Source organism: Monopterus albus, unplaced genomic scaffold (assembly GCF_001952655.1).
Source record: "Monopterus albus unplaced genomic scaffold, M_albus_1.0 scaffold47.1, whole genome shotgun sequence".
Lineage (NCBI taxonomy): Eukaryota > Metazoa > Chordata > Actinopteri > Synbranchiformes > Synbranchidae > Monopterus > Monopterus albus.
In genome coordinates this window covers 1,471,889-1,484,315 of record NW_018127927.1, presented here as the reverse complement: position 1 = coordinate 1,484,315, position 12,427 = coordinate 1,471,889, and the positions used below count along the sequence as shown (strand labels likewise).

The following is a 12,427-nucleotide window of genomic DNA, read 5'->3' as shown; positions in this document are numbered from 1 at the left end:
TGCACTGTGAGCTGTAGGGTCTTATATAGACAGGTGTGTGGTTTTCCTAATCACATCCAATCAGTATAATCAAACACAGTTGGACTCAAATGAAGGTGTAGAACCATCTCAGGGATGATCAGAAGAAATGGACAGCACCTAAGTTAAATATATGAGTGTCACAGCAAAGGGTCTGAATACTTATGACCATGTGATATTTCAGTTTTTCTTTTTTAATAAATCTGCAAAAATGTCAAAAATTCTGTGTTTTTCTGTCAATATGGGGTGCTGTGTGTACATTAATGAGGAAAAAAATGAACTTAAATGATTTTAGCATATGGCTGCAATATAACAAAGAGTGAAAAATTTAAGGGGATCTGAATACTTTCCGTACCCACAGTACATTTATTTATCTTTACAATATGTTAAGTGTGAAGTGCATTACCATAGTACCCTAATAATAAATGGTTTGGCACTATACAAATAAAATTGAATTGAATATCTCTACTACATACAGGGCTCTACTGTATGATATGCAGTAGCGCGTTCCTCACGTTTGATTGATGTTGCACTGTGATCATTTATGTATTTTCCACTTATCACTTATGGGCAATGAGGCAGCATCAGAGAGCAGCCAAGAGGGTGGAAAATGGGTGCACAGGCTTTCTGCAAGGGTTAGAAACAATAAATCGGACTATAGACGTGGGCCATGATATTGCTACATCTAATACAATGGATGCAATAAACTCGATATGTAGAACATTCTGGAAGATGGCACACTTTTTTTATAATTGTGAGACCAATTGAATCTGATCATTGGCTACTTTTTTTGGCCATGCTCTTCATATAATATACAAGTTTACATGTAAAACACCCTACACACCACCAAGACTCAAAAATATTTCTAATGAATGCATGACATTGCAGATGTTGTCAGCTACATTCAGGTTAGCTGACATGTACAAATGACAATTACACATTAACCAACAATTACTTGTTCAAATAATCCAGTTTTGAATTCATACATACACTATAAGTGTTGTAATTGTTTCAATAACCAAGTTTGAGGTCCACTTTTGAGTAACTCAGGACTGTATGATGGTTTAAAGGGTTTATTGTTTTGTCTCAGCAAAAACATGTATGGGTAACATAATGTGGACCATTTCTCTATTTATTTACAAAGTACAAATTAAAAACTTTGATGCTCTCTGCAGTTTTTTTCTTTGTTGTCAGTCAGCTGAGCACTCATTACCACTGACAGAGTGGGTATAGGAGGGTAGAGAGAGAGGGCAGCCCTCTCAAAAAATTACTGGTTTGTGGCATCAAAATTCCTGGAGAACTCATGGCCGACATTTTTGCTCATTCTGATTTATTTATGCAAGATGACAGTGAATCGACAGTGAATTGTGTTCTATGCAATGCAATCTGTATTTTGTGTTCTGTGACATGTGTCACGATATGTTCATAACAACCGCCATACTGCAGCCTGACCAGTAAGTATTGTCTCTCCCCATTTCTGCCACCCTCAGGTTGACCATTCACGCTGAGTGCCCCATGCACCTGGAGGATTTTCCGATGGATGCACATGCCTGTCCTCTGAAGTTTGGAAGCTGTAAGTCAGTCCAGATAGTAACAAGAAAACAAGGTTTTTAATATAAAATTGCACTGAGAGTGGTGGTCTCTGCAGGTGTTAAAAGCACACCTAGCAATATAATACTAGGGACACTTGTCAGGCTTAAATGTGTTGCTTTTTAGCAACAGCAAAAGTAGTCAGCTATCAGCTTGATATGAGAGTTCCCTTCATACAGGTGAGCCAAAAATGCATTTAACACACTAAATTAGAAAATCTGTGCATGCATCTTTTTATACACTCACCAGCCACTTTATTAGGTACACCTGTATGATTATACATCTCTGTATATACATAAAGCTCAAACATTTTCAGCTTTTGGTGAAATTTCCATAAATGTATAAATTCAATTATATGCTTATTATTGAGGTCCTAGTTAATAGTGGTGTTGTACTGGACTACATTATATGAGGTGATCCTAATATTCTGACTCTCTCTCTATGTAGCTGGAGAGAACAAAAATATACAGACACTTCTAAATATAATGTTGTCCAGTAAAAGAGCACATTTAACTATGACCTCAATAATAAACATATAATTGAATGACAATTTCACCAAAAACTGACACATTTTGAGCTTCATAAATGTTAAGGTGGAAGTGTTACATTTTATTGTGTACAATTGTACAGGTAATAATGAATAAATAATAAGAATAATAATGAAGTGGCCGGTGAGTGAGGATGAATATTTCTCACTTGTGGGCCAATGCTTGCTTACTGCATACTAACATATCAGTATTTACAAACATTTGGCCATTAAGTAACAGGAACTTGCAGTACAGAAATGTAAAAGTATGTTTAATGAAATGTAGAAACTCTCCATAACAATGTCCACCAGAACATACTGACACCTTGATTTTTTTAAGCCTATAAATCAGCACATATGTCCCTCTGGAGATCCTGACAAAAAAATCACACAATTGTCCCTAGGACCAAAATCTGACACATTCCCAAACATAGCTATAAAATTATTATAAATTGATATTTTTTCCACTTTAAACTAGCCAATCTTTTATACATATCAAATATGAATTATATTTCTGGAATTTTTATCCCTTTATAGGCCTGTATGTTTACATAACTCCCATGTTTTTTATGTGAAAAAAAAATGAAAAAATAAAATAATTTCCAAAAAATACATTTCAACCACAAAGGGATTGTTATTATTATTAGGCCCTGACATGGGCCAGTGATTGGCATCAACATTGATTTTGATGTTTGTTTTTTTGTTTTGTCAGTGTCAGATTTAATAAAGTGCATATCATTTTTGATGTTATATTGATCCAGTGTAGGTCTGTGTGTGTGTGTGTGCCAGTCCTCATGTGTTCGTGTGTGTGCGATTACGTGTGTAGCAATGGGGTTAATTGCACGGTGTATGTTCCGACACGAATGTATTTGTAGTGGGAGATGGGATTTTGGACACAGTATCCTTGTATGGCAAAGTTGTGAAATAAAAGTACCTGTGAGCAAGGGCAATGCTCAACCATCCAGTTTGTAGAGTCAGGAGACAGAACAAGCTGAAACATGGTGGCAGCGGTGTTTTGAAGTTTCCTAAGTCGTAAAGGACTTGCTATCGCTTTCGGAACGTGAGAAACTGAGTGTACGGGTGGCGGCTATGCTAGGTGGCTAGCAATGACTCAATGTTAACTCTGGAGAAGTAACAGAGTGAAGCAGCAACCATGGAAGGATTAAAACCGCCGGTGCAATTGTGTTTGGATTCCACGAATCTGAGCAAGTTGTGGAAAACATAGAAAGAAGAGTTTCTACTTTATATGGAATTAGCGATGCCGGATGCAGAGGAAAAGGAAAAAACAAAGCTATTCTATTACCTCATAGGGGAGCGAGGGAGAGAGCTGTGTGACACACTGACCGGCGCAGAGGCTTCACCAACGGTAACCGGCTTGATTGAAAATTTTGACGAACACTGTAATCCCACAGTTAATGAGACAGTGTAAAGGTATCAATTTTTTATTCGGAATCAGGCCCCAGGTGAAAACCTAAATAAATATGTTACGAATCTGAGTATGCTGGCTAGCGCATGCAACTTTGGACAATTAAAAGACTCACTGATTAGAGACAGGATAGTCTGTGGCACATGCAGCTGCACCTGGAGAGTACGATTGCTGAGAGAGGATAATCTCACATTACATAAATGTCTACAGATTTGCAGAGCTATGGAGATCTCACAGGAGCATAGCAAAACCATTGAAGCTCAAGGTATGGAGGATGTGCATGCAATCAAACAGACAACAAAGAAAGGAAAAGTCAATGACATATACTGCAGGTATTGTGGCAAAACACATGAAAGGCTCAAGGCAAAGTGTCCAGCTTATGGAACGAAATGCAAAAAATGTGGCAAAGAAAACCACTTTGCAATAACATGCAGAAGCAAGGCAGGAGACAAAGAGTACCGAAAACCTGTCCACACTGTGGCAGAACATGACTCAGATTCCTGTGAGGACATTATGACTGTAACAGCAGTAACACAAAAAGCAGAAGTGAACCAGATTAGAGAGGAGCAGAGCAAATCAGAACAACTGTTTGCACGAATGAGGGTGGGAAACAATACCGTGGACTTTCAAATAGACTTTGGTGCTACAATGTCATTCCAATCAGCCTGTTGAACCCGGATGTGAAGATAGAGCGCACAGATAAGGTGCTGTTGATGTATAACAAGTCAAGGCTGAGCCCACTGGGAAAACGCAAGGTCAAAATGACAAATCCAAGGAATCAGAAAACGATACAGAGTCGAGTTTCAAGTAGTAGGAGAACACTACAAAGCCCCTCTACTGGGCAGAAAAGCAAGTGAAGCGATGAAACTCCTTCAAGTCAAATATGAAAACATCTATGCTCTGGATGAAATAGTGACAACAAAACCACTAGGAGAAAGTGCATAGACAGTGGAGGAAATAAAAATGGAATTCCAAAATGTGTTCACAGGAGATGGCTTTTTGAAGGGTGAATATAAATTAGAAATTGATGCTACAGTACACTGCGATGGATTGGCGACCTGTCCAGGGTGTACCCCGCCCTCGCCCGATTGCTGGCCGGGATTGGCTCCGGCCCCACCCGTGACCCCGTTCAGGGACTAAGCGGTAGGAAATGAATGAATGAATGAATGCTACAGTACAGCCAGTGAAACTCCCAAAGCGCAGAGTCCCTGTGGCCATGATGGAGGTGCTAAAAGAGGAACTGAGGAGTCCAGAACTATTTTGCCAGAACTAGCAAAAGCAAAAGTTTTCACAGTGTGTGATGTCAAACTGGCTTTTGGCACGTGAAACTAGCAGAAGAGTCAAGTTATCTGACCACATTTGCTACTCCGTTTGGCAGATTTCGTTGGCTGAGGATGCCAATGGGAATCAGCCCAGCGCCAGTGGTCTTTCAGAGGAAGCTGACACAAGCACTCGAAAACCTGACAGGCACGTATATCATTGCTGATGATATCCTGATCACAGGAGAAGATGAGACAAAACAAAAGGCAGAGAAAAACCACGACAAAAACTTGAGACTTTTTTTGGAAAGGTGCAGAGAGAGAAATATTAAACTGAATGCAGACAAATTCAAGCTCAGGAGGCAGGAAGTTCCATACATTGGGCACCTGCTCATAGCAGAGGGACTAAGGGCAGACCCAGAGAAGGTGCGTGCCATTGCAGAAATGCCTGCACCAACGGAGGTGAAAGTTGTTCAGAGACTGGTAGGAATGGTAAATTACTTATCCAAGTTTTACGAGCACCTGTCAGATGACTGCGAGATCCTCCAACAGCTCACACACAAGGAGAGTCTGTGGGAGTGGACAGATGTGCAGGACAGCACATTTAAAAGACTGAAAGAAAAAATAACGCAAGTTCCAGTTCTGAGCTATTACAACCCAGAAGATGAGCTGACAGTGCAGTGTGATGCAAGTGAAACAGGGCTGGCAGCTGCTCTGACACAAGAAGGCAAGCCAGTGGCGAATGCAAGTTGCACTTTAATGCAGACGGAGAAAGGATACACACAAATTGAAAAGGAGTGTCTAGCTATAGTGTATGGAATAGAGAAATTTCATCCGGTACACACATGGACGACTCGTAAAGGTACAGTCAGATCACAAACCTCTAGAGAACATCAAGAAACCACTGACAAACGCACCTAAACGATTGCAAAGAATGCTATTAAGACTACAAAAATATGATCTGTACATCACATATGTTCCAGAGCGGAACATGTTACTCGCTGACACTCTGAGTAGGGCATACATACAAAACAGTGACAAGAGCCAGACAGAATTAGAGACTGAATATGTCAATATGGTTGACTATGTGCCAGTCTCAGGAGAAAGGATGGAAAAAATCCGAGCAGCAACACGGGCAGACTCTAAACTGCAAAGACTAATACGAATGATACGGAAAGGATGGCCAAATTGCAAAAAAGATGTGTCTGTGGAAATAACACACTATTACTCACTACAGGAAGAACTAAGCACACAGGATGGACTAGTTTTCAGAGGGGATAGAGTTGTGATACCAGACACACTCCAAAGCGACATCACACAGCGCATTCACTCATCACACCTGGGGATGGAGGGATGGCTCAGGAGAGCAAGAGACAGTATATACTGGTATGGTATGAATGATCACATCAAGAAATTCATTGCTAAATGTGATGTATGTAGGTCCGTGGATGCAAAACAACAAAAGGAGACACTGCAGCCACATGGGATCACTGACAGACCCTGGGCTAAATTGGGAACGGACTTGTTCAACTTCAATAACAAAGACTATCTAATAACTTTGGACTACTATTCAAACTTCTGGGAGGTTGACTATTTGTCCATCCATCCATCCATTTTCCTCCGTTTATCTGGAATCGGGTCGCGGGGGCAGCAGTCTAAGCAAAGATGTCCAGACTTCCCTTTCTCCAGACACTTTCTCCAGCTCCTCCGGGGGGATGCCGAGGTGTTCCCAGGACAGCCGAGAGACATAGTCCCTCCAGCGTGTCCTGGGTCTTCCCTGGGGCCTCCTCCCGGTGGGACATGCCCGGAACACCTCCCTAGGAAGGCGCCCAGGAGGCATCCGAAACATCAAAAGGACTCCTTCTTCAGCTTGACGGCATCCCTTACTTTCGGTGTCCACTACCGGGTTTGGGGATTTCTGCCACGACAGGCACTGGAGACCTTATGTCCACAGCTCCGAATGGCCGCATCGACAATGGAGGTGGAGAATATGGTCCATTAAGACACAATGTCTCCAACCTCCCCCGGGATCTGGTCAAAGCTCTGCCGGAGGTGGGAGGTGAAGATCTCTCTGACAGGGGATTCTGCTAAATGTTCCCAACAGACCCTCACAATACTTTTGGATCTGCTGAGCCTGTCCAGCTTCCTCCCCCACCATCGCATCCAGCTCACCACCAGGTGGTGATCAGTTGACTCCGCCCCTCTCTTCACCCGACTGTCCAAGACATACGGCCAGAGGTCAGATGAAATAACCACAACATCAATCATTGGCCTTCGGCCTAGGGTGTCCTGGTGCCACGTGCACTGATGGACACCCTTATGCTTGAACATGGTGTTTGTTATGCACAAACTGTGACTAGCACAGAAGTCCAGTAACAGAACACCACTCCAGTTCAGATTGGGGGGGCCATTCCTCCCAATCACGCCCCTCCAGGTATCACTGTCGCTGCCCACGTGAGCATTGAAGTTTTCCAGTAGAACAATGGAGTCCCCAGTCGGGGCATTTTCTAGCACCCTTCCCAGGGACTCCAAGAAGGTCGGGTACTCTGCACTGCCATTCGGCCCATAGGCACAAATGGCAGTGAGAGACCTATCTCTGACCCGAAGGCACAGGGAAACGACCCTCTCGTTCACTGGGGTAAACTCCAACACATGGTGGCTAAGCTTGGGGGCTATGAGCAAGCCCCCCCCAGCCCGCCGCCTCTTACCGTGGGCAACTCCAGAGTAGTAGAGAGTCCAGCCTCTCTCAAGGAGTAAGGTTCCAGAGCCCAAGCTGAGTATGGACGTGAGCCCGACTATCTCTAGCCGGTACCTCTCAACCTCCTGCACAAGCTCGGGCTCCTTCCCCACCAGCGAGGTGACAATCCATGTCCTCAGGGCTAGTCGCCATGTCCAGAGATCGGGTTGTCGGGGACCCTGCCTTCGACTGCTGCCTGATCCACTGTGCACCACCCCCTTATGTATCCTCCTGCAGGTGGTGGGCCCACGGGAGGACGTCCCCACGTCACTCGTTTGGGCTAGGCCCGGCTGGGCCTCATGAGGGGAGGCCCGGCCACCAGGCGCTCGCATTTGAGCCCCAACTTCAGGCCTGGCTCCAGGGTGGTGCCCCGGTTGTGCCATGCCGAGCGACATCACGGTCTTTGATTAAATTCTATTCATAAAGGGCTTTTTTTTTTTTGCTCTTAGTCTGACCCACCACCTAGGACCGGTTTGCCTAGAGAGACCCTACCAGGGGCATATAGCCCCTGACAACATAGCTCCTAGGATTACTCGGGTACTCAAACTTCCCCACCACAATAAGGTGGCAGTTCAGGGAGGGGGTTGACTATTTGACAGATACAAAATCAAGCACGGTAATCAGAAAACTAAAAGCCCATTTCGCACGATAGGGAATCCCGGATGTTGTTGTTTCTGACAATGGACCCCAGTACAGTTCAACAGAGTTTGCAGAGTTCAGCCGAATATGGGATTTCACACACACAACCTCCTCACCTGGCTACCCACAAAGCAACGGAAAGGCAGAATCAGCCGTAAAGACTGCCAAACGGCTGATGAGAAAAGCCAAAATGGCTGGGCAGGATCCATATCTGGGAAGTGGAGACTGGCACGGGAAAAATCCTCAGGAGGAACCGTCGACATCTGAGGAAAGAGGTGGAAATGGCAGCCCAAATACGGAACCCAACACAGCCTGACAGAAACGGGGACTCCGTGACAACACCGCACATGGGGAAATCACAGACTGTTGTAACTTGGGCAGGTCGAGTTGTACATCCACCTGGATACTTAAGGGACTTTGTGTGTACTTAGTGACATTAGTTTCAATACGGAAAGGAGAGAAAGGAGGAAGTTATGTTGAATAAATGTTTAGGTTGAACAAATGTTTTAGTTCATGTGGAACAAATGTTTGTTTAGAGATATGATAAACAGAAATACAAAGATGTTAGGCACTAGGATTGAGAATTGTACATTATATTAAGTTGTGTTAACTTGTGCAGATGTTATAGTTTAGATATATATTATACTGTATGTAGGTGTTGAAGAAAACATTTTCGTTCCAAAAGGAAAAGGGATGTAGCAGTGGGGTTAACTGCATGGTGTATGTTCCGATACGGATGTATTTGGAGTGGGACACAGGGTTTTGGACACAGTATCCTTGTATGGCAAAGTTGTGAAATAAAAGTACCTGTGAGCAAGGGCAATGCTCAACCATCCAGTTTGTAGAGTCAGGAGACAGAACAAGCTGAAACAACGTGCATGCGCGAATCTGTTCTAGCGGCGTAAAATGAACCAAATAGATCTCTGTGTGTTCATATTCACAACTCTTTTCTCTTAGACAGTCACGCTGATATTATATGAACTATTTTGTGAGAATTGAGTTACAACATGGCTGCTGCTGCAGGATCGGCTCTGCTCAGCCACTGTCTGCAGCGCTTTATGCATGCACACTGTATGGGTTGAAACATAAGCCGAGTGGGTGCTCCTACTCCTGAAAATTATATATAAAGTGCGTATAATTAGTGATGTAATATGCACATTTGTTCAGCGAAGGAGCACCCACTGGGTTTCATGCTTCAAGGGACTGCTAAACAGAGAAGTGGCTGAGCGCTATCATGGTTTTTAAAAGACTATCCTTACTTAGCTGCCACATTAGCTTACAGTCTATAGTCATGCTGACAGCTCTGAGAGGCTGTACTTACTGTAGGCACAACTGTGTTTTGAGCTAATGTCAGTATGCTAACAAGCTCAATATTTCACTGGATAAGTAAAAAAAAATGTTGACGTGGACTCAGTGTCTCACTTCTGTATTGAAAACAAACTTCCTGTATTTCTTGACACTGATTTTTCTACACCACCTCTCTATGTCATAGCAACTGTTGATCATATTTTCCACAGCTTTCACAGAAAAGAGAAAAATGTCTCTGTACATTGGTTTTTAATCCATATCTTAACTTTAAAAAAAACACTGTTGCCCAGATGCTTACACCAATAACGAGGTGATCTACCTGTGGACCCAGGGAGATGAGAGGTCCGTTGCTGTGGCAGAAGACGGCTCCAGGCTGAACCAGTATGATTTACTGGGACATGTTATTGGCAAAGAAACCATCAGATCCAGCACAGGTACATACATTATATGCCATTCCTCAGCCCAGACAGCAGTATACTCAAAATTAAATCAAATTAAATTGTATGTTCGAACAGGCAAAAGGTCAGGGCCTCAACCAAACCACCATATTAAGCTTGTACCATATATCTGCAATGTGTGCAGGGTGGTCAGCAAAGCAAACGTTGTCAATTTGATGGGGGGTACTGCAAGCAGTGAAACAAAATTAGTGTATGATGGGACAGAACGCCTACTGCACACTTGAATGATACAGTACAAATCAGTTTTTCCTGTATAAATTTATGGTCGGATCAGTTGCCTTCCCTCTTTTCTGTTGACTGTTATGTTTGCATAAAATAACAGTCTGCACTGTACTGTTCTCCAGTTTCTGTCATTTTGGATTCAGCTTGCATTATTTGGACCCACTGAAAAATGATGACTTATCAGGTTTTTGGAAACTATTCAGCACATTTACAGAGATAATATGAGGTGTGAAAGAGGTGAAAGTCTTATTTCCATTCTGTTTTGGTCTATAGGCTAGAGTCAACATTATAAACAGAGAATTAAAGGAAAATCTGACAGCCCACATTTCTGAATAAACTGAAATTCTCATCAATACTACTGCAGAAACCTTTTATACAATACTTTTATACAATGGCAACTTAGAACTTCTTGCAAATAATATAGTTGCCATTTAATTTGCAAAGAGATCAACCAGCCAGCAGCTTCAGTAGCAATGCAAGAAGACTGGGTAGAGCGCTGAAAGCAGTCTGGCTCCAAGAACTAAACTTTGAGGTAGAGTCTCTTGCTGTCCATAATGACATTCAGAGGTTTGTTAACATTTTGAAAGGCGTGACACTGGGGTACTCTATATGCAACCTTATTTTCCAGACTTCCAGTGCTCAGTGCCTCAATTCAAGGTTTGTCCAACAGTTGTCTTATTTTGAGGAGGAACAGGAAGTGCTCCTGTGCCATGACGTCTACAGTCTTTTAACTAAGACAATTTTCAGACTATCATCAAATCTGCAGTGATGTAATCTATCATGTCACTTGACACTTTCTTTGCTTCTCTATTTTATAATTTAAACTGTGAAATCGAGGCTGGTTATGTGACTTTTTGTAGAAAGTGCACATTATGTCGTGTGACATTAACTGACATTTTCTACAGTTTCATATTGTTTAATGGCTCATCTAAGGGACTTAATACTAGGAGCTACTTTGATGATGCAATATTATAACTTTAATAAATCCAACTGGGCATGACTATATCAATAATTATGACCCTGTGTGTTTCTGTTTCTGTCCTCTCCCTCAGGAGAATATGTAGTGATGACAACATATTTCCATTTGAAAAGAAAAATTGGCTATTTTGTGATTCAAACCTACCTGCCATGCATCATGACTGTCATACTGTCTCAGGTCTCCTTCTGGCTAAACAGAGAATCGGTTCCTGCACGCACTGTATTTGGTGAGTGCCACCATTTTGTTTTTAATCCAACACAAAATGACTGATTTAACAGGTTAGATAATCTGGTGTAGCTTTTAAATTATGTGGTAAGAACAAAATAGGTAAAGTAACATTTGTTCACATCTTTAGGTGACACAGGAAGTTGCTTGTTTTGCAGCTGGTTTTAAACAGTTCTCCCCAGCATAACTTGGTGTATTTAGGTGCACATGGGAGTTTAATAACAGTATTAGTTTGTGCCTCTGAAACTGAAAAACCACTAATTAATCAGAAATAAGTTGGAAAGTATAAAACAAATGTGGCAGGTGATAAATGAGGCACTGTGCCTCTGGAACAGGATGTGCACTTGCTTCAACTATATAACATCCCGCCTGGTTTGAAGTATTATTACTTACTGAAGCCTGGGTACTTTAGATAAAACCAGGCACATCAGTTTTAAAAATGGATGTAATCCACCTGACGTTACCATGGACCATTAATAAGTCAGATCACACATTCACAGTGGAGGAATTTAAAAAAGGCAAAATTTTAAGGAAATGGCATATCAAAACTTCACAATTTAAAACAGAAACACTTAACAACCTTACAGAGAACCACCATATTTTTTAAATAATATGCTAAAGTAAGCCACACAAAATCCATTTGATTTAGTATTTGACATTTTCCCCTTTATAGATGTGACTGACTGTGTTCTCCTTCAGTCGTACTATGAATAACAATAGAGTCAATTTGTCCATCCAGCATTAATTATTTCAAGGACACTGTCTCTCCTTAGATCTACCTATACTCAGAGACGAAATGTAATTTGCCCTTCCCCTGCGTCTTTCAACTGTTGTTGCTGCATAATTTTTACCATACTTAGAGTATGGCGTTGAAAACTGGGGAAATACATACAAAAGCTCACTTCAACCATTGTATATATTACAAAAAAGAGCAATAAGAATTGTGCATAAGATGGGGTACAGGGATCACACCAATGTAGCTTTCATACAGTCTAAATTGTTAAAATTTTTTGATTTAGTGGGATATAAGACTGCTGTGT

The 12,427-nt window shown here is 42.0% G+C and overlaps 1 protein-coding gene across 3 annotated transcripts in view; it reads left to right on the top strand.

The window, feature by feature from the left end:
- Positions 1–12,427, top strand: part of gabra3 (gamma-aminobutyric acid type A receptor subunit alpha3) — a 98,588-nt gene that overhangs the window by 75,158 nt on the left and 11,003 nt on the right. For all 3 annotated transcript variants that reach the window (XM_020600504.1, XM_020600506.1, XM_020600505.1), the window contains exons 6-8: positions 1,509–1,591; positions 9,794–9,937; positions 11,236–11,388. In XM_020600504.1, coding sequence (XP_020456160.1) covers positions 1,509–1,591; positions 9,794–9,937; positions 11,236–11,388 — 380 coding nt within the window. The remainder of the gene's footprint in view (positions 1–1,508; positions 1,592–9,793; positions 9,938–11,235; positions 11,389–12,427) is intronic.